This window comes from Acipenser ruthenus, chromosome 2 (assembly GCF_902713425.1).
Source record: "Acipenser ruthenus chromosome 2, fAciRut3.2 maternal haplotype, whole genome shotgun sequence".
NCBI lineage: Eukaryota > Metazoa > Chordata > Actinopteri > Acipenseriformes > Acipenseridae > Acipenser > Acipenser ruthenus.
The window spans coordinates 59484801-59507194 of record NC_081190.1 but is presented as its reverse complement, the minus strand read 5'-3'; the positions used below and the strand labels follow the sequence as shown (position 1 = coordinate 59507194).

Sequence of the window (22394 nt, the reverse complement as noted above, 5' to 3'; positions counted from 1 at the left end):
GCTGCTTTACACGAATTAAGTTATAGGGGGGTTAGGACGTCACAAGACAATAGGTATTCAATATCACTTCCTGAAATCTACAGAAACACAATTCACGTGCATGGGATGAGATCGTCCAAGGGGTGTTACGTTTGTGTATGCCAATGTATTAGCCTGTAAGCAGAGAAAACATGGTATATATATATATATATATATATATATATATATATATATATATATATATATATATATATATATATATATGAACGAAGAAAGGGTATAAACAAAAGAAACGTTTAAACGTTATAATATGACCGTCCCCCATTTTGCAATGGTATAATCCATGGTATAATGACTGATTGTCACGGGGTCTGAAACACTTCCTTACTGTACGTAAGAGATCACAGGGGTTTCATTGCAGCATTTCCCAACAATTGAAGATACCAAAATGCGGATCGCAGGAGTTCAGTCCGGATTCTTTCTTATGTTAAGTGCATTTGCTTTGGCACAATATGTTCCACCGGTAAGAATAGTAGTTTGAAATTAATTTGATGGTTCCTTATAAATATGGAGCTCGATCTAAGTGCATAGGCAACGGAATTTTAAAATGCAATGCATCATTTTGTCAGCATGGTGCAGAGTCAGAATAACAGTGCTCTACACCCCTTATAAATGATTACCTCGGTCATTTTGTAGTTTTATACGCTTACTTGTGTATTAGTGGGATTTTACTATGCTTAAGTACACTTAAATAAGATCAGGGACTACAGGTACTGATTTGTTGTGACAAGTTTGAACGATTGCTAACCTTGTTTTCCTTTGCAGTATACAGACTATTGCAGAACTGGCATGTATCCGCCCAGTGGAGCAACGTAAGTTTGGCTTTCTGTATTTGTTAATTATTTAAAAATAAAGTGAGGTCTACTGTGGTTTATTGCGGGATGTTTGCACTGAAACCTCCTAAGGGTGTGTTGAACAAAGTCGTTTGAGTTAAGATTGAGCAATATGTAAGTGTATCATGTGAGCCAGTACAAAAAAGCCTGTCATTCTAATTGCTAGCTGTTGTCACGCGACGCTGACTGGCCCATTGTGGCACAGAAAAAGCCTGACATTTCATTGATGTGTCTTAAAGATCATAAAGGAATATATTTAACAATTAATCTGTCTGGATCCACAGTAGTTACAATTAATAAAAGTTATTGGAAGTTTAATAAAACATTGTTAGAAGATAGTACATTTAGGGAAGAAGTGAAACTTATTGTTGGAGACAAGCTAATTCGATGAAAATATATGGGAAGTATTAGGAACTTAAGAAGTTTAAAGTAAGACTAGCAACCATGAAAAGGGGAAAAGAGATAAACGACTTATATTATTAAGAAAACAATATTATTAAGAAAATTGTTGATCTTACTGAAAATTATTCAACAATTATTATGATTACAATTAGAATTAGACAAAATATATGAGGAGAAAGCTAAATTGGCATTTGTGAGAGCTAGAAGGAAATAGATGGAAAAAGGAGAGAAGAATACTAAATATTTTAAGTAACATTAATAAATAATGATGCAAAATGAATGGCTTTGATATTTGCAGATAGATTAAAGAATGGATTCGACCAAGTTATTGATCAATCACAATCTGGCTTTATGCAGGGCAGACATATATGTAATAGTGTTCGTTTAGTATTGGATTCGATAGACTACAGTGACCTTATTGTTGAAGACAGCTTGATTTTATTTGTGGATTTTTACAAAGCCTTTGACACTGCTGAACACAAGTTCATGTTTAAGATTGTTTATAATGGATGTAATAGTGCCAAATGGAACCTCCCCAAGATTTCATATTGGTAGACGGATTTGGCAGGGTTGCCCTATCTCTCCTTTCCTCTTTTTGTTGGTCACGCAAACTTTGGCTCTTTATATCAATAAAAATACATCCCAAGGCATAGATATGTTGGGAAAAGAATTGAAGATCTGTCCATTAGCAGATCATACCACCAACTTTTTTAAGAGACAAAGGGGAAGTTTAAAAGGCTATTAGGACTAAAGATGTTGTCTTCTGTGTCTGTATTGACTTTAAATATAAATAATGTGAGATTTGCTTTAAAAAATTGTGAGTTGACGGAAATATGTGATATTCAAACAAAAAATGTAATACATATCTTGGGATTAAGATTTGTAAAGGTCAAAAAGAAAGAAGTAGGTTAAACTTTAGTCCCATTATAGAAAAAAAAAAAACTAAAAGAAAATTTAATTCCTGGCTGTCGAGGGATATACCTCTATCTGGACATGTTTTACTATAAAAGACAGAAGGATTATCCAGATCAGTTTATGCATCACTTTCATTAGATGTACCTCAATATGTAATAAATTAGCTTGATAAAGTTTTATATAATTTAATTTGGAAAAAACAAACCTCATTATTTAAAGAAGGTTATACTTGGCAACACACAAGAACAAGGTGGTCTTAATGTCTTGGATTTTAAGACTTCAAATATTATTTTTAAAGTAAGTTGGATAAAGAACTATATAAAAAATATGGATAGTATTTGGAATATTTTTTCCTAACTATGTCTTTCAGGGGGTTGGTGATTTTTGAATTCTTACTGAGATGTAACTTTGAGAATACAATACCTATTAAATTGGCTAATTTTTATAAACAGGTACTATTAGCTTGGACATTAATATGTAAGCATAATTTTTCCCCACATAGATACATAATTTGGAATAAGGATATAAGATATAAACATAAATCTCTATTTTTTCGAAATTGGTATGATAATAATATTTTGTTGGTGAGTCAATTACTTAAGGAAGATGGACAACTGTTTAATTATACTGAGTTTTTGACAACGTTTATTCCAATTACCACTTAAAGAGTTTGCAATAGTTTTTTATGCAATTCCCAGTGGGGCTTTAGTACTTCTAAGAAGCTACAAAAGAAGGGTGAAGGGTAGAATTGATGTCTACCATGTTTGTAGGTGGTATACATATATTAAATAATAATTGTAACAATAAACACATTAGGAATTTATGTAATGATAGTAATATAGTAAGTAAAACTATTGAATAATCTTTAGAAATGATGGGTTAAAGTACGGTGTTATTTGGAAACACCTTTTTTTTGTTGATATGATACTGTATTTTAAATGATGATTAGAAGATGAATGGTTTGGGATTGTGGTTGATTTTTCTGGGAGCACCTGGGATTAGTTGACAGGCCATTTTTGGAGCTGGTTTGCAAGAATGGCATGCTAAAGCCCATCGATCAAATTTAATATTTTACAAAACAGACAGAGTATGTCATTACATTTCACATACAAGCCAAAACCATGTTGGCAGACAGAGATCTTTCACCGGTATTTTTTGTCTTTAAGGTTCAAAGGAAATGTTTCTTGGTACACAATCAACCTCGATTTGCCCCCTTACAAAAGATGGAACCAGTTGATAAGTGAAAGAAAAGCAGAGGTAACTATGCAGTTGATACGATAAGAATGCCGCCCTTTTCAACGGATAGAGGACAAACTGTTAGTTTTAAGAGGGTTCTATTTGTCTGGACTTATTCGTGGTAATATGTCCTTTGGTAAACGTATTAATGCCTCTTTCAGCTCTATTCAGAAACATAATTTGAGTGAAAGTGCTCACTAAGAGGGTTTCCCAGTATCAGACACTACTAACTTGACATGTTTACTGACGGTGAGTTCAGACGCTCAAGTGCTGTTTCTGAAAATGGCCATTAGACTTTACCTTATGTTACTCTGCGTACCAAGACTGAAAATTAGCAATGGGAAAGATGATTGAAATAAAGGTAAAGGAGATGTAAACAATAGTAATTTACTGATACTGACATCAATTTTTTTGTTTTTCTGTTTAGCTGAACAATTTAATCCAGGTGATAAAGGATTTAGCTAATGCCTTTGTTCCGAGTGGTAAACTGATTCAACTGGTGGATAAGGATTTGGTAAGCAAATGTCTTCATTAATACTTGTTGAAATGCAGTAAACGAAATATTACGACTGAATCAGTATCACAAAGTTCTAGGTTACCAAATACATTAACCTGGTGCACATCATAGCAGAGCAACCCAATGATTTTGCTCTTATCATGTCAAATAAAAGGCTTTACGTTTATGAAAATGTAGTATGAGGATGATAGGCAAACAAGCTCCAATTTACATTATTAGGCTGATCAGGTCAAGGGGTCAAAAGTTATAGAGCGGTGAACCTTAACCTTTTACTCAAAAACGGTTTGTGCTATAGACTTGTGGGAGGTGTCATTTTATTGGAAATCGCATGACAAAGGTATAGAAAATATTTTTGGGGTTTAACCCCAAGGTCAAAGATCAAAACTTTAAGGTCTAACTTCCTTTAATTTCCTTTTAAATGTATACCTTTTTTGAATTTACCGTGTGATTTTCCAATAAAATGACACTCTCACAAGTAGCACAAACCGTTTTTGAGTAAAAGGTTGGTTAATGTCAAGGGGGAGGGGGGCTACGCATCAACCATTTTGACCTCGCTATAACTTTTGACCAGTCTAATAATTAGGCTGGTATGATAACGATAATAATCAAATTAATTACCGATTGGGACACCACTATAACAAATCAATAATATTTTAATGAAATTGAATATTCCATGAAATTTAAAAACGTGTCTTGTATATATTAACTTACTGTCAAGAACGTAATCTGTGTTGCTTCTAAAAGTTACTGAGAATATGCGTCTGTGAAAAAATACAGGATGATGATGATGCAGAGATCAAGAGTAACCTGCTTTGTTAATGTATTTTATACATATTATTTTGTTTTTAAATCAGTCCCAACTGTAGCCGTCTGTCTTGAGTGAAACTAATAATATTTAATATTACTACGTTGTCACGTGCCGCTGCTTCAGAAAAGCAGCGATTACTGTCTGAGTCTAAATGCCTCTGGATCGTAGCTCGACGTATGTGATCCAATGAAACATTGCAGGTTGTACAAAATAGTTTGCCACCAGTAGAATGCAAAATTATTGTACACGATCCGCTGCAGTGATTATTGTAGATTGGTTTTTATTCATTTTGGACACTCGCTTAACAATATCAGTTGAGGTCTCCTAGGATACTAAACCCGCCCCAGGTGCCCATATCTACCAATCAGTGAGGAGAGCCCAGAGTGGTTATTGGCTGCTGTTAAGTGTCAATCAATAAATCCTGTTCAGTTTTCTTTTTGAAATTGAAACAAGCTTATAATCGCATCATGAATCTGAACCGATACACATAACTTAATTGGATTTAAGTGCAGGGCAAAACTACCAAGTTTGGTGTATATTGGAGATGGTAGGGTGCAACCTGTTGGGGGATTCATCACGGAATCACCCTTATGTTAAATTAATGTGAATGATACATTTCTAAAATAAGCTTCATTTTTTCTACACAATTTGAAATCCACAATAAATGTTACACAATAAAAACCAAGCTACTGAACCCTGGAGGCAAGGGCCCAGCCTGGGAACCAGAAGCGACCTCCAGACAATCTTCCTTCCTCAGATCTGCAGCTTAGAATGATCAGGATTCAAACCATTGTTGTTTTATTATTTATTTATGTATTTATCTGTATTATTTTTACCGATGCCATTTAGATCGGATTTATATGAATGGAGTAATAGAAATAAGTGATTTTAGCATGAATTCCAGAGGCATTGAAAGAAGAGGTGTGCTGGTTTTCTTTCAGCCTCTACTTCTGGACAGTCTCCCCTCCCCGTTCAAGGAAGAGATAAAAGGGATTGCAGATGTCTCTGGAGTTCCCTTAGGTAATCAAATCTGTAATTGTCTTTAACTGAAACTATATTTTTTGTTGTAGTTAAAACTATATGGTTTGTTTTTAATGCTGTTGCCACTCTTGTTTCCTGTTCAATAGGAGAGGTTCTGCTGTTCAATATTTTTTATGAAGTCTTTACAGTGTGCACGTCACTGGTAGCAGAAGACAGTACAGGTACGGCTTACTTTAAATGTGTAGCCATCTCTATAGACTGGTGTGGAAATTGGTGTTTACACAATGAATGAGCCTAAATTTTGATCCCATTAGACCATATCTAGTTGTTAAGATTTGTTTGTTAGGATTTAGGTGCTGCAGCTGTTTTTAAGGAACCTTTTTTGTAAAAAGTAATTTAATTTAATTTGAATTGCTTTTTGTACATCTTAATACTGTGTGATATTTGAAAGCATTCAAAGTGGTTCTGGGTACTGTGGGTCCAATATGTCTCTAAATCTGCCTTTACCTGGCATTGTGCATGCTTTAAGCCTCTCAAGTGAGGAAAGTCAGAATCAAGTGACAATATGACCCTCATCAAATCAAGTGACAATATGACCCTTCAACTCTGCCAGACCCACCTACTCTCCCTTTATAAATGCGCTGTAGAGCAGGTGGAGCTGGCAGTGACAGCACTTAGTATTCTTCACCCAAGCTCAATAAAAGAAAAATGATAACTCAAGGTTGGAATAGCTATATTCATCACTCATCAGCTATATTGTGAATAGTAAGGGAATTGTAAAAATCACCACAGGTGTTCATATATTTTCAAATGTATTAATAATTGTCACTTAGATGGCAGACAAGAAACCATATATGAGGTGAACAAAGCCACACATACTCATTCAATTCATGCTTTGGACATTCTTTACCAAAAGTTATTTAGAGTACAGTTTAATCCTTTTCTACAGCAATTCACCAAGCATGCATTTCATTATTTGTTTTTATTTATGTATTTATTTTTGTAAAGCCTGATTACGCTGTCTTTCTTTTATAGGGAAGTTGTACCATGCTCGGAATTTAGATTTTGGATTATTCCTTGGGTATGTTTTTTAGTTCTGTACTGGTGTTAGTAAAGCATAACTTAAATACAAAAAGTAATATACAGGTAGTGAACAATAAATGGACACACCTGGGTAAATGAGGGACACCAAGTATATTGAAAGCAAGGGCTTCCACACAGGAATGGCTCATGCGTTAATTAAGCAAATAACATCCCAGCATGCTTAGGGTCATGTATAAAAATGCTGGACAGGCCTGGTTGCCTATAATTATGGCTAGCATGGCTGCAAGAGGAGACCGCAGTGACTTTGAAAGAGTGTGATTGTTGGGGTGTGTTTGGCAGGAGCTTCAGTGACCAAGACAGTTCAACTTGCTGATGTTTCACAAGCAACGGTGTCTAAGGTGATGTCGGCATGGAACTCCAAGGGAAAGACATCATCAGCAAAGGGCAACAGTGGGCGAAAGCGCATCCTCCAGGATCGTGATACCCGTGCATTAATTCGAAGTGCAAGGCAAAACAGGCGAGCAACTGCAGATCAATTGACTGCAAATTTCAACCTGTGGCGCGAGCAGCCAGTTTCATCAAAAACGGTCCGCCGAGAACTCTACAGAGCGGGATACCATAGTGGCCCAACGCCCTATTAAATGACTTTACATTGGTGTTTCCATTTTTTTGTTCACTACCTATACGTTGCACTGTTGGAGATATGTAATGTTTATTATTTATTTTAAACTCATTAGGACTGATTTTGGGAAATAAACTGCATGTTGCTGTTATAATTTATTACAGGTGGGACATCAAGAATAAGTCATGGGCAGTAACTGAACAACTGAGACCACTGGTGGCAAATGTAGACTTCCAGAAGAACAATAAGACAGTTTTCAAGGCAACAAGTTTTGCTGGATATGTGGGCATGTTAACTGGCATCAAACCAGTAAGTGTGATTCATAAAAGAGCACTGCTGTAGAGAGAGATACAAACAGGTCAGGTTCAGACACTGTTGTATTTTATTTATTATTTTTGATAACACATATTTATAATATGAATTTCAATAAATTATTCTGAAGAGATTACATTATTTTAGATATTTTCTAATGAATGTTCTAGTTATACAGATAACCTTTGGCCCCAATTCTAATTAATCCATGGCTACTGGTATTTGCTTGTTTAATAGACGCTACAACATTTGCTCTGTTCTCATGTTAATGCACAAATAACTTCAGGTAACTGTTACATGTTTTATTGCATAGTGTACTGTACATCTCAATGCGATAAAAGGGTCAGTCCTTTCTTTGGGTCAAAATGCACACTTTCTGTGAAAGCAAAATACATCTGTTTCTTGTGTCTCTGTTTAGGGAATGTTCACTCTTACGATGAATGAACGGTTTAGCCTTGATGGTGGATATATTGGTAAGTTAAGTGGTACAATTGAACAATCTGTATGGGGCTTTACACAGCTGCTGGAGAATGAAAGTTTTTTTTTTTTACAAACACAATACTAAAATCACTATACAATTAAATACAATTGTCAGCATTGTACTGTACCTTTTGTTGAAACAATTCATTGTAGAATCTGTGTAAGAATTCTTATAGTTGTCATCATATATGACAAGACATAGCTCAAACAGTGTGATCCAGTGGTTAAAGAAAATAGCTTGTAACCAGGAGGTCCCCGGTTCAAATCCCAGCTCAGACACTGACTCATTGTGTGACCCTGAGCAAGTCACTTAACCTCCTTGTGCTCCATCTTTCGGGTGAGACGTAGTTGTAAGTGACTCTGCAGCTGATGCATAGTTCACACACCCTAGTCTCTAAGTCACCTTGGATAAAGGCGTCTGCTAAATAAACAAATAATAATGCAACAGGAGCTAAAAGACAACCCCTATTAAAGTGGTTGCAGATAAATTATATATATATATATATACACACACACACAGTGCTCCCTCTCTATAACGCGGGTCTCGGGACACACAATATGAGCGTTATAACCGAAGAGCGTTATAAACAGGGAAGGGGGTGGGAGGCGCCATAGGACACATAACAACACACATCTGACTAAAATACAAAATAAAATAACTCCCTCTCTATAATGCACATATAGTGAAACAAAAAAGTAACTGCGTGAATTAACCATGCATAAAGCACCATGTAATCAACACATATTTTTTACAAACATTCCCACTCGTGGAACATTTTAATTAGCAGTTTTTAAACTATAAATAGCCCTTCTAAACAGCGGTCGGGAGTTCAGTTTGAAGTGGCAGACAAGCAAACCAAGTGCGAGAAGGTGAGCGGGTCGGGCGAGGGGAAGTGGGAATGGGCTCACCCCAGGTTCGGCTGCCGGAGCGGGGCTGAAGCGTCTCGTCTCCCGGAGAAAGCTGCAGCTCCTCTCGCAGCAAAAAAGTAAATACATTAGGAAAGATAACCATGTAATAGGCCTAATATTTATTTAGTTATAAAACGAAGTAGTTCATTTTCGTTGGCACACTTTGGAACCAGATACTGGGATTATTTTCCTAATGCATGTACTTCATTGGCACATCACATAATGTGGCTGCTGGGTTTGCCAGGGTTTCTTTTTGGTCAAACCTCTTAGACACACGCTTTGGGTTGACATGTGTGTTGCCCCTGCAGGTCTCCTTGAGTGGATCCTGGGTAGAAGAGATGGTGTGTGGATGAGTTTCCTGACTCGATCAGTACTGGAGAATGCTACTAGGTAATGCTATAGAACCTTGGCATTAAAATAAAGCCCTGCCTTTAGTGTTAGTAGTTCTACATTTTAATAAACATGTATTTACTTTTCCAATAACATGTTTCAATCCAATTACAAACTGTAAGCTTATTTTTGCTAGTTTAAATCTGCTACTGACGAATGAGTTAAAGTTACAGTTTGTAACTGTATTGTAAATTCCGTTCTTTTGATTATAGTTCCAAAGAAAAAAACTTCACTAAAATATCACATAAAGCTATTCTCTGCATTGAACAGCCAGGACCATGAATTGCTTTAATAATATATATTTTTTTAAAATCCCTTATTTATGCAGCTATGATGATGCCAAGAACCAGCTGTCTAAAACCAAGATGCTGGCTCCTGCCTACTTCATATTAGGAGGCAACAAGTCTGGCCAAGGCTGTATCATCACAAGGTCAAGATTATCAAGTGTGGACATCTGGGAGTAAGTACTTGGATGTCTGTACTGAACTCAGAGCTGAGGGTACAGTACATGGACTGTATGTGTATAACCTGTAGCTCTAGTTTTACTCAAATATCACTAATGTTACTGAAATATATGTACTTTTTGGTCGTTAAGGATTGACCTCAAAAAGGGAAGATGGTATGTGCTGGAGACTAACTACGATCGCTGGAAGGACCCCCTCTTCCTTGATGATCGCAGGACTCCAGCCATGAAGTGCATGAATGAGACAACACAGGCTGTAAGTTTTAGCTTTTAAAGGATGAATATTAAAAATCAGGAAACTCCATTCCAGAGCACTATCATACATTAAATGACTGGAATCTAGCTTTAACAAATGAAACAGAAGGAATGCAAAACATTAAAAAGGAAGATATACACCTTACTTAAACATTTAAAAATAACAATACAGCCTCTGTTGCCAAATAATCAGGGTGTTATTGCTAAATTGCACTTGAAATCATGGTTCTGAGTACAGTTCATAGACTTGATTACAATACAGTAAAATAAATATAAAAAGACAATGGCTGTGTGGCACTGTCGATCACATATAAAGTCAGCCTAGTGACCTGCGTTTTATTTATTTTAGAAAATTTCACTGGAGACGATTTACGATGTTCTCTCAACCAAACCAGTCCTTAACAAGGTAAGCAACTCGCAAAGAGTTTATTAGGGGTTGGAAAATGATGACAACAAAACCCAGTAAATCTGATTATGTATTATATGTACAGTATGTATCACGCAAGACAAAGAAGTAAGTTGTAAGTGCTATTGAAATAGGTTTTTAAGATCCTTGGCACAGGACATATGCCACTAAATCATCTGGTTGCCTGCTTAGTTCAGGTGAATCAAAAAATATTTACAATACTAGATATAAAAAAAAAAAGATGTCCTACGTTGTATTTTGATACATACTTTTTTATTAACACTTTTATCTTTGCTAGCAGTGATATTTCCATGCTCTGTTCTGTTCCTGCAGCTGACCACATACACAACCTTAATGGATGTCTCTGAAGGGAAACTAGAGGCCTATATCCGTGACTGTCCAGACCCCTGCATGCCCTGGTAGAGAGTTTCATCAGAAGATTCTTTAGTGACAAAAACAGCTACGTCCATCGCTATATTTAAGATTGGGATTAGAACATTTGTTCTAAATCTGATTTATTGTAATGTGTTTTATATTGATTCTAAGCACAGGTGTGGGTTTTGGAACTATGGAGCAGTAAAGGGGGACTTTTTTAAAATCACTTATTCCAAAGCAATTAACATAAACTGCATGTTGTTTGCTCATTTTGTTTGTTATTTGAAAGTATTAACTTAGAGACTAATTTTGTAATATTACTTTTACAGAAATGATTGACAGTATTGCTGTGACATAAACAAATGTGTAGTGAAAATACTGCAAAATGTATATATTTAATATATAAAAAAACTTCTATTAAATATTTCCTTTAAAACTTTAGAAATGTATTTTGGTTTGCTTTTTGTCTGTGTCTAGAGTCACTATCCTGGCTGACTTTTTTATTCTTAAGAGCACAAAACACTAGTGATGGTAATGAAGATTCAGCTGGTTCGACCCTACATGAACCAAATGAGGCAAACAGTGTCACAAAGCAAAAGGTTAATTTGGTTCAGCTGAACCATCGCACGTGACCTGTGAGTGTTCCTTTTAGGAATCCTTTGACGTGTCAGACATCGACAGCAACGAAACTGAATGATTTTACTTACACTGTCCAATGTATACCACAGTGTTCACAGTGTGCTGTTTCAGGCAAGCCAAAAATGCAATGTTTTTTATATACAAACTTATGAAGCCTGAAATGATGTCTGAATTGAAGCAAATAGGGTTCAATTCCCTGCTGGTACTGACAAAATATTTCGTAAGTTTGCATAGAGTAGAAAAACATCTTGATTTATAATGTTTTACTGCAAATAAATACAGTAACCTAACATGACATTGTACAACTCTCCAGTGTGAACAATCTTATATGAATTGTTTGATGTGCAAATGCACAAAGGGGGAATAAACATATATGTAAGGTAGTGGGATCCTTGAAGCATGACTGTTAGTGGAATGGTAGGGTGTTGCATGTTAATGCAAAGCCTGGTCTTCATGCTGGTTCAAAGCCAGTAAAGGTGTGTGTATTTTATATAGCGCTCCCTCCCTATAACGCGGGTCTCGGGGACACACAATATGAACGGGGGAGGGGTGCGAGGGCGCCGCGGGACACATAACAACGCACATTTGACTACAATATAAAATAACTCGCTCTCTGTAATGCACATATAGTGAAGCAAAAATGTAACTTTCCATGAATTAACCATGCATAAAGCACCATGTAATCAACGCTATATATATTTTTTTTTTTTACAAAAACAACTATAAATAGCTTTGCTAAACGGTGGTCTTTTCTTCAGTTCAGATACTGTATCAAAAGGGAGACAGAAACGGAAGATAGACTGAGAATTGTTTACAGTTTGAACAACAGCGATACTGTATTTACTGTAGAAATATTGCATGAATAACTAGGGAACTGAGGGACATGCTGTAGGAGCTTTATATCCGAGGCACGTTATAACCGAGTCGAGAGCCATATAGCGAGGGAGCACTGTATATTAATTTAACATTTTTAAATTATTACCAAACCCCAAAGGGTTCTGCCTTACCATTTAGTGAACCAACATTTCAGAAGATACAGTACCTCGAGAAATGCTTGCGATTCAACTGGGTCAGAGATAGATAAGGCTTAGGCAATAAAAATGGTTCAATATTTGAATAGGGCTTCAGGTGATTCCAATGGAAATACATGAATTCTGCATTACTCAATTTATTATAATTACGTTATTACACTGAACATTATACTAATGCCTTGACTTTAGATTGGGTTGTGAAGATCTGCCATTAGGTGGCACTAAAGAGCATGAGGCGCTTCATGTGATTCGGATCCAGTGAACCTTTTGGCGAAACAATAGTTTAAAGGGCTCAGTGATTCACGAGGCTTCACTTTTCACAACAAAACACAAACGATTGAATTTTAATATCTGTAATGGATTAAGAGGAATATATAGTCTTGTTGAAAATTCCTATATACTTGTAGAGATTGGTTTTAATTTAGAGAAATATGCAATTTGTTTCAACTCGGCGGTTATTTTTATTTTCTTAACAAAAAAAAAAACTAATTCCATTATATATCGTTGTACTCAATTGAATTTAAATCAAAGTGTAACCGCGATTGCATCCAATTGGCAACAGCTGGTTGTATAAAGTATCCAAATGCATATCGATATGTCTTGATTAGAAAGTAATCTCAAGCAAGCAAGGTTTAACACAAAAAAAAACCCCAGCAGGGTCGTAATTGCTTCTTAAATGTGTATCACCTGTTGTAAGTTATATCTGTATGAATCTTAGCACATGAGAACGGGGATATGGGCGACCAAAAAGTAATTACTGAAGTGCCTGCAGCGCTGAAGCGGTTGGCCAAATATGTCGTCCGAGGATTCTATGAGGTAGAACATTCACTTGCGCTAGATCTCCTAATAAGATATCCCTGTGTGAAAGAGGATGACCTACTCGCGCTGCTTAAGTTTGAAAAGAAGCAGCTTCGGGCCATTCTTACCTCGTTAAAATTAGATAAAATAATTAAAAGTCGAATGAGAGTCGAAACGGGGGAGGATGGGAAGGCTACAAGACACAACTACTATTATATAAATTATAAACTCCTGGTCGATGTCATAAAATATAAACTAGACCAGGTTCGCAAAAAGATTGAAACTGATGAACGAGATTCAACAACTAGAGCCTCGTTTAAATGTCCAGTATGCGGCAGCCTCTACTCGGATCTAGAAGTTAATCACCTGTTTGATCCTGCCTCAGGTAAGTTAATGGTGGCATAGACTAAAGTAAGCAGAAAAACCACTATTATGCACATAAACTAGTACCCGTATAGGACGTTTAAAACACTAGAGTGTTTTGAACATATTCTATTGTGCTCTGATTACATTAACAACACTCCAACATAAATGCATTAATGACGTATGGTGCAGTTCAGTGCTAATTACACGTATGCCGTGTGCGGTGTTTTTCTAATAACGTCCTAAATCGGTAAACGGCTAATAGGCAGCGTTTACTAAATGTCCTAACCCTTGATAGAATATAATTATTAGTATGTACGGTTTGGTGGTTTGTTGATGATGATGATGATGATGATGATGATGATGATGATGATGATGATTAGGTGCGTGGTGCTTGTGTTTGTTAGTAAGCTCAGTAGTCTTTGTGGCTTGGTTCATCTGTCCAAAACACGACATTTTGGGGGGGGGGGGACAAAAAAACAGCCAAGTTAAAATAAAGACGAGCCATTGCCAAACCTCCCCCCTCCTTTTTTGTGCACCAGGAATTGGTAGAAACGTGAATACAATCAAGGACGCTGGAACTGGGGATGCGGCATCATATACAGGGGATACAGTTTTGTTAAATGGCTTTCAGCACCGCCACTTTAAAAATGGTTCCAGTGCCACTGAATACAATGAGGGGCCGAGTTGTCCCCAATTGTCTTGTTTAACTTAACCATTTTTTACATATTCATACATAACTTGCCTATTGTATTTCATGTAACTTGGCTCTTATAGTAGATACCACATCATTGTATGGCAGGTTACTTTCTTCTAACTTGGCTGGAGATTTATTTTTCTTTAATATGTAAATAGTTCTTGTTGGTCATTTCTGTTGTCATTTTATTTATTTATTTTTATGCTTTGTTTGCATTTTGAACATTTAATTTACTTGGATAAATAAATGTATCTTAATGTTATGCTTTTCAATAAATGTTTGTTTTTTATATAACAATTTTTAGGTAGAAAATGTCAACTCCATATTTTGACATACGTTTGTATATCTACAGTTTCTATTAGTTAGTAAACATAATGATCACTTTAGTTTTTCAGGATGTAAACAATAATTGCTATCTGGCTTAAGTTGGCATTAGCTGAGAAATGTTTCTGGGGAAAATATAAATACCATAACTGAATGAAACTAGTTTGATTAATCAATGGTGCAGATGGAAGTTAACAAGTTTGACAATTTGATCTAATTCTGTATTATGACTTGCAATTTAGTGTTCAGCGTTTTAGAATTTATTGCACTTCCATTTTGCAGTGTGTATATCTCTATCTCTATCTCTAGATAGATAGATCTCAGTTGAATAGTATTTGGGAGTGGCAGCTCAGTTACAATTTGTTGTATTACTAGGGAACACAATACAATTATACAAATAGCAACATCAATGCTTTTAACTTCTAGTAGAGTGTTGTGAGCAAAGTGTTTGAATGTATGCTGATAACACTCCCAGACTGTGTGGTTTTATTTATTTTATTTAACACCCTACCAGTATTATTCCAAGTCGAATCATGCTTCCTATAATTGAAAAAAAAAGATGCTCTCTATATCACTGTCATTCCGATTCATAAAGCAAGGATATTAAGGAAAATGTGTTTGTAACAAGATTATAAGATTTAAGCATATTTTATCTCTATCTATTGAATCGCAAATAAATAGTACAAAAAATACAAGGAAAATTTGCATTAACTATTACAATAGATCTATACATGTCAAAGAACTCTCAGCTTTACCCAGTGCCGTACAGCTTGAAAATATTCTGACTTCTGTTTGCCTGCTTCTGCAGGGGAGTTTCATTGCACTTACTGCAGCGCTGAAGTTGAGGAGGACGCCTCTGCACTTCCTAAACGAGATGCCAGGACCCTGCTTGCCAGGTTCAATGAACAGATTGAGCCCATCTATCTCCTTCTGCGTGAAACTGAAGATGTAGTTCTTCCATGTGAGCTACTTGAACCAGAGCCCACAGAAATACCAGAGTTAATGCCGAGGTACATAAAAAGACCTTTTCTAAATAACATGTCTGTGCTCATCCACATCCACACCGATGTAATATAATTTGCCAGCAATTTATTTTCACTTTAGCATATATACTATGGACTATTCAGGAACAAACTGGGATGGTTAGTTTGCATCGCACCAATCCAGCCTTTTGCACAAGTCATAAAAATGAGTAGGGAGTTTTTGAAGAGCCATGTAAAAAATTGTACATTTTGACAGTACTTCTGTCAAAGACTACTCATTTGTTTTTGCACTCTTTTCAAACTCCAGCATTAAATAACAACAATAGTAATCATACTGTGGAGCGTTGAGTTGTATAGGGCATCTGCTGGTCAGCGCTGCTTTGAACTATAAATGTATTTTTTTTTTTTAAATTAATTAAAGAATTATCCTATTTATTTATTTATTTATTTATTTATTTATTTTTTTTTTTTTAAAGCTTTGATCAGATGTCTTCCGGAAATATGAAAGACCGGTCTGAGAGATGGTCAAGGAGTACATCGTCCATCAACATGTATGTGCAGGATTTGGTTGTGAATCTCCAAGACTCCAATTCCAATACAGTTAAATCAGCGAATACATCTGCCAAAGAGTGTCCAATCTGGATGACACAAAGCACAGTGCTAGGAGCCTCTGTTCAGCCATCAGAAAGCAACAGGGCTGGTAAGGCTTCCAGAATCTTAGTCATTTTTAGAAAGTTTGTTCCTGCCAGTTTTAATTTTACTTTCTTTTTAAAATCTAAAATATTAAAGATTGTCAAAATGCATGTTATCTGGAATATGGGAAGAGTAGGTACATTTCAGAAAGTATATTAAACAAGTTGAATAAACAATCTGAAGTGATACAATCAGTCATATTTCTCTAAATATCCAGAAAGGTTCCAAAAGTTTAATTCTTATAGTTGAATCTTAATTTGGATTTGTTCTAAATTCACCACTGTGGAATGTTTTTAGTCAAGGCTCTGAACTTCAGGTTTGATACATATGTCTTGATGGATTATTTATTTGTTCTTCTTTTGACAGATAATGTGGCTGAAACCTGTGACCTGAATGCCAACACCAAGGAGCCTATTGATGATGAAGTAATCAGGACTCTTCTAATTCATGAGAAAAAATCCTCTGCACAAGAGAGTACAACACACAGCTCTGCCCATCAGAAGGAATCCTCTGGCAGTGACACCAGTGAATCGGATGAAGATTCTAAGGCCACCAAGTCGCAGCTTGTGAAGCCACCAGGCACTCCCTCAAAGCAAAAGGATGCAGAGGAGGATGAGGGTGATAATGATCCTGTAGTAATGATCGGTGGACGGCCACACATGTATAGTGAGGTCAGCGAGCATCCTGAGCTGGTTTCCTTTATGACTGGAGAAGAGCGAGAGGCATACATTCAGATTGGCAAACTCATGTTTCATGCCATGTATGACTAAATATAACATGAAAAAGCAGTCCTGGATCTGTTTGTTTATTTATTTATTTATTGATTGATTTTTTTAAAACTACCCACTTGCAATTCCGTAAGCAAGCACTTTCAGTAGGTCAGCACATTCTTGTTCTGGGAGAACCTCCTCTGTAACACTATTCTCTTGCGCTGCCCAGTGGAAGCTCGGTTTCAGTGGGTTTCTAGTTGTGATGCACAGTACTAATCCAGCTGAGATTTGAGTTATCTTGGTCATTCTTTGGCATTTTCCATTTCTCACTAAATTTACCTAGACCTTGCATCCATTTAAAACTAAATGGAGAAGGGGATAAGGGTCTTTTTAAAATGTACTAACCAATTAATTGAGAATCAAGTCCTTCAGTTTCACATACACTAACTTTTTTAAATAGTTTTTTCTATACTGTTAATATCTATAATCTTGTCTGGTTTCTTTTAATCTCTACAACACCAAGATGACCATAGGTTTCAAAAGTGAAGATTTCAAAATCTCTTCTATTGGAGTTGTTCCTATGAATGTGGTGGTGGTTTTTTTTTTTTTTTGCACAGAATTGCACCAATTAAGTTTGAGAAAAAAAAGGTAGGTTTTAGTATTTGTGATGATCAACTTCCTAGCAGGAAAATGATTTTGCATTGACTGATCTGACATCACTGCTATAAATGCCTTTGTAGACTTAACAGTTTGCTGACCTAGTGTCATGGTCATTAATACAATATAAAATATAGTAGACACTGAGATTTGTTTCTTAGATACAAGGCTTTGGCACTGTGACAAGTTTGCAAAAAAAAAAAAAGAAAAACTGGAAAGAAAAGGGGTTCTTTATTTTTTTGTGCAATACACAATCAAACCTAGCCTAGTATGAGTATGAAGGCAATACCTCGACGCCTCGGGTCTTTATCATGTGGCAACTAGAAATTCACATGGGGTCTTAGCATTCCATTTACTATAGCACAGAAAAAGTTAAACACAGTACAGTGCTCTGCTGTTTCAATTAATTTAAGCCATATTGATACTACACTAACATCTACTATACTTCAGTGTATAAGGATGCCTCATTAATTCATTGCCTTGAATATTTCATGTTTTTTTTAATTTTGTTTATTTAGCAGACGCCTTAATGTTACTCATAGTGACACAGAGGAAACACTGTACAGTAGGTGTATTCTGCTTTGAACAGGCAGGGGTATCAGCAGAGCAGACTTGGCTGCAGTTCTATTGTACCATTATAGAAACTACAAACATATTTTAGTGGTCTTTGATAAGTTATTTCACTATACCATAGGAGGCAGCTGATCTGTAGAACATGTATGGAATAGGGTGGATGTGAGGATAGGTTTACAGAGGTTTTATTGGTACATCAATGATGTTATTGTTTCAAGAGAGGTGAGTAGTTGGTATGTTTGATGGGTATCAAGGAACAGCAGCAAAAAGGTTCAGAACTACAGAAAATGGTGGCTATCAAATAAACCTTCAAATAGTTGAGTACAGCCTACCCTTATTCTATTTGATACTGTAATGATGTCCATTGACTAGCATTATTTAAGATTTACGAATTTCCTGTGAGGAATTTTCTTTGCCTTGAGAGCAAGTGTATATATTTGATCTGATCCTATAAGAAGAAAAAAAAGACATTAGGTTATTATCATAACCCTGGTTCCTTGAAATAGAAATGTAACCATTACTGTATGGGTGTTTACCGCCTAAAGACCTTGGACATGAATAAATATATATCTCAAAGCTGCATGCAGTGCCTGGTAATGCAGTCAAGCCCGCTCCCAAGGGCATATAAGGACTGCCCGCACAAATTGCATCATAATTTTTCCTTCAAGTCTGCTGCAATAATGGACACTGCGACCTTGAAGGTTAATGGTTACATTTCTATTTCATGGAACTAGGGTTATGATAATAACCTAACATTCCCTATCAAATACGTAACCATTACTGTATGGATGAGTGTACCAAAGCCATCACAAGGGCAATATTGCAGAACGACGGGAATGCTACAAGGCTAAGCAGAGAGCCTGCCTTGTGTGTCACCATGCGGAACCGCAGTAACAAGTCGCTAGGGCTAAAAAATTGAGGGAGAAATTCACCTCTATGTCTATGTTGTAAGGGTTGACCAAGAAGTCACACTTAATACTCTAGTTCCAAAGCCAGGGTTTTGTGGATCCACGACATTCAGTCTGTAGAACCTCGTAAAAGTATGGGGAGTAGCCCACACCGCTGCACTGCAAATGTCTGAGACAGCTGCACCCTAGAATAAAGCTCATGAAGTTGTCATGCCCCTGGTAGAATGGGCAGTAAGCTTTTCTGGAGGGGGCAAGTTGGCTCGCTCATAGGCAGTCCTGACTGTGTCTGTTATCCATTTTGACAGCCTGTGTTTAGACAGGGCTTGACCATGGGACTTCGCCCCATAGCAGACAAAAACAGTTTGGACTGCCACCAACCTTTCATCCTGTCAACATAATATACGCTAGTGTCCGCACAGGGCAGAGCATATGGAGCTGCCGCTCTCTGTCAGACTGGAAAGGTGGATGGAAAGCCTCCAGTTCCAGGTTGACATGAAATGCCAAGATAGTTTTTGGCAAAAAACAGGATTGGTACCTTTTGTCCTGGCTTCTGCAAAAATTAAGCTGGCTTCAGAATTGAAAATGCCTGCATCTTACTCACCCGCTTTGCGCTGATGATTGTTAAGCAAGAAAGCTGCTTTGAGCAATAAAATTTTTAGTTCAGCTGAATGCAAGGGCTCAAATGGGGGCTTCATGAGTGCATCAAGCACCCAGTTACGCCTCCAGTGAGGAACAATATACTTCATAGGCGGCCAAAGCCGACGAACACCTTTTAAAAATTGCCCTGGCAGGAAGCCGAGCTCCTGGGGATACCGAGTCAATTTTGACATGGCAAGCTGAAATAGCTGCCAGAGAGACCTTTAATGTAGAGGGGAATATCCTCTGATCAACAGGTCCTGCACAAATTGCAGTATGACTACCATGGGACAGGTCGTGAGGGTCAAACCCATGAGGCAGACACCACATCTGTAAGGCGCTCCACTTATACCCGTACTGGGAATGTGTGGACGCTGCTCTGGCATTTTGTAAGGTGTCAGTAACCCTATCGGACAGACCCAGATGACTCAAATGCAGCCGTTCAGGGACCAGACCCAGAGACACAGGTAAACCTTAAGGTTCCCCATGTCTGACTGAGCAGGTCATGGTGCTTGGGCAGTCTCCACAGCTGGCTACTCAGGAGCTGCATCAGGGTTTAAACCCAGTCTTCTGGACCAATAAGGGGCTACCAGGAGCACGTTGGCCCAGTCAGTCATGCCTGATTTTCTTCAGATACAGAAGTAGTAAAGCAAGTGGTGGGAAGGCATATGACAGTTGCCTCAGCCACTGGTGTGTCAAGGCATCTACCTCCAGCAGGTCCCCGCCTCCTATCATGGAGAGCCAGAGGGGACAGTGGGTTGATTCCTGGGAGGCAAGAGAACATCTCTGCTCTCCTGAAACTCTCCCAAATTAGGCTACCACCTCCACTTTGAGGTGCTGGGACCCTCCTTGAGAAGAGGTCAGCTGTCCAGTTCTTTTTACCCAGGGTAGATACACTGCCCACAGTGAGAGGAAGTTCTCGTGTGCCCAGAGCAAAGCTTACGTGCCACGCGATGGAGAATGGGCGACCTGAGACCCCCTTTGTAGTTGACGTAGTGCTGCGTTGTCTTCACGGAGAAGCACATGCTTCCCTCGAACCTTCTGCAACAAATGCTGCAAGGCTAGTTAAACTGCCTGCAGTTCCAAAACATTTATGTGGAGAACGTGCCCGGGGGGGTTACACACCCCCTGCACCCTCCCCCTACCATTCTACCTACCAGACTGGACGTGTCCATGGCGACGACCTTCTTTCTGGTGATACTGCCCAGCGCTACGGCGAGGCACAGATAGGCAGGCTGTTTGCACCAAGACAGTGCCTTTAGACAGTGACAAGACACCATCAATGTTGACCCAAGCTTGCAGAGGGTGCATGCGCAGGAATCCCAAAGGTAGGGTCTGAGAAGCTGCTGCCATCAAGTCCAAAAGTTTCTGGAACATCACTACCGTGAGCGCTCTGTTGAGCTGATACAGCTCTAAACAGGTGGCTATTCTCTGCACTCTGCCATCCGACACAGTGAACAGCATGGACCCGGAGTCCAAGCACACTGCTAGATAGGCTGTCGGAGGAGGCGCAAGTTAGCTCTTCATGTGAGACCCAATCGCTGAAGGTGGCCGGTGACCAGTTACATGTGAGCATCTGCCTGAGCTGGAGACTGGGCACAAATAAGCCAGTCTTCCAAATAATTTAGTACACTGATACCTTTGAGTCTCAATGGGGCCAGTATAGCTTCTCTGCACTTCGAAAAAGGCACGGGGAGCTAGAAAGTGGCCAAAATGGCAAGACACAGAAGTTATACGCTGTTCCCTGAAAGGCGAACCGCAGGTACTTCACGTGCGCCATTTTCATGGGGATATGGAAATAGGTGCCTGGCCTGATAGACTGCAACAGCTGTTGCATCGTCAACATTTTGAACCTTCGGCTCAGATATAGATTGATTGGTCTGAGGCCACCATCCTGCTTGGGCACCAGGAAGTACGTGGAATAGAACCCTTCCTCCAACTGGAGGGGGTCTATCATGCAAATAGCCTGTTTTTGCAGAGCTGCTACCTCCTGAGACACCACCGCAGCATCCTGTGGGTCCATGACTGATGCTGCAGTCACACCTTGAAAGGGAGGGGACCGTGCTTGAACTGCAGTGAGTAGCCGGTCTGAACGGTAGTACGCACCTACATGTCTGTGGTGCACTGATGGCAATACTCCAGATGGCTCAGAGGCAGCAAAACCCTAGGGCCACTGCTCACCTTGTGGCTTGGCCTGAGGCTTTGGCCTCCACTGTGAACAGCCACGGGCCGGTTCTGAATATCACCTCTGGGAGCAGGCACAGCCGGCTGTGCCACTTCGGGCTTTGGACTTGACCGGAGGGTTGTGGGTTCAATCCCAGGTGGAGGACACTGCTGCTGTACCCTTGAGCATGGTACTTTACCTAGATTGCTCCAGTAAAAACCCAACTGTATA

General features: G+C 38.2%; 2 protein-coding genes across 2 annotated transcripts; both read left to right on the top strand.

Annotated features, from left to right (window-relative positions):
• Window positions 1-349: 349 nt before the first annotated feature.
• On the top strand, window positions 350-11432 carry LOC117408590 (acid ceramidase). Its single transcript, XM_034013714.3, has 14 exons — window positions 350-502; window positions 805-851; window positions 3356-3446; window positions 3853-3939; window positions 5692-5770; window positions 5878-5952; window positions 6767-6812; window positions 7562-7706; window positions 8128-8182; window positions 9407-9488; window positions 9817-9948; window positions 10084-10207; window positions 10556-10612; window positions 10946-11432. The coding sequence occupies exons 1-14, from the start codon at window positions 428-430 to the stop codon at window positions 11033-11035; spliced, it is 1185 nt and encodes a 394-aa protein (XP_033869605.1). The 5' UTR covers window positions 350-427; the 3' UTR covers window positions 11036-11432.
• Window positions 11433-13179: 1747 nt separating this feature from the next.
• On the top strand, window positions 13180-18626 carry LOC117409142 (general transcription factor IIE subunit 1-like). The gene is made up of 4 exons (XM_034014776.2): window positions 13180-13840; window positions 15648-15849; window positions 16299-16522; window positions 16882-18626. The coding sequence occupies exons 1-4, from the start codon at window positions 13393-13395 to the stop codon at window positions 17283-17285; spliced, it is 1278 nt and encodes a 425-aa protein (XP_033870667.1). The 5' UTR covers window positions 13180-13392; the 3' UTR covers window positions 17286-18626.
• Window positions 18627-22394: the final 3768 nt, after the last annotated feature.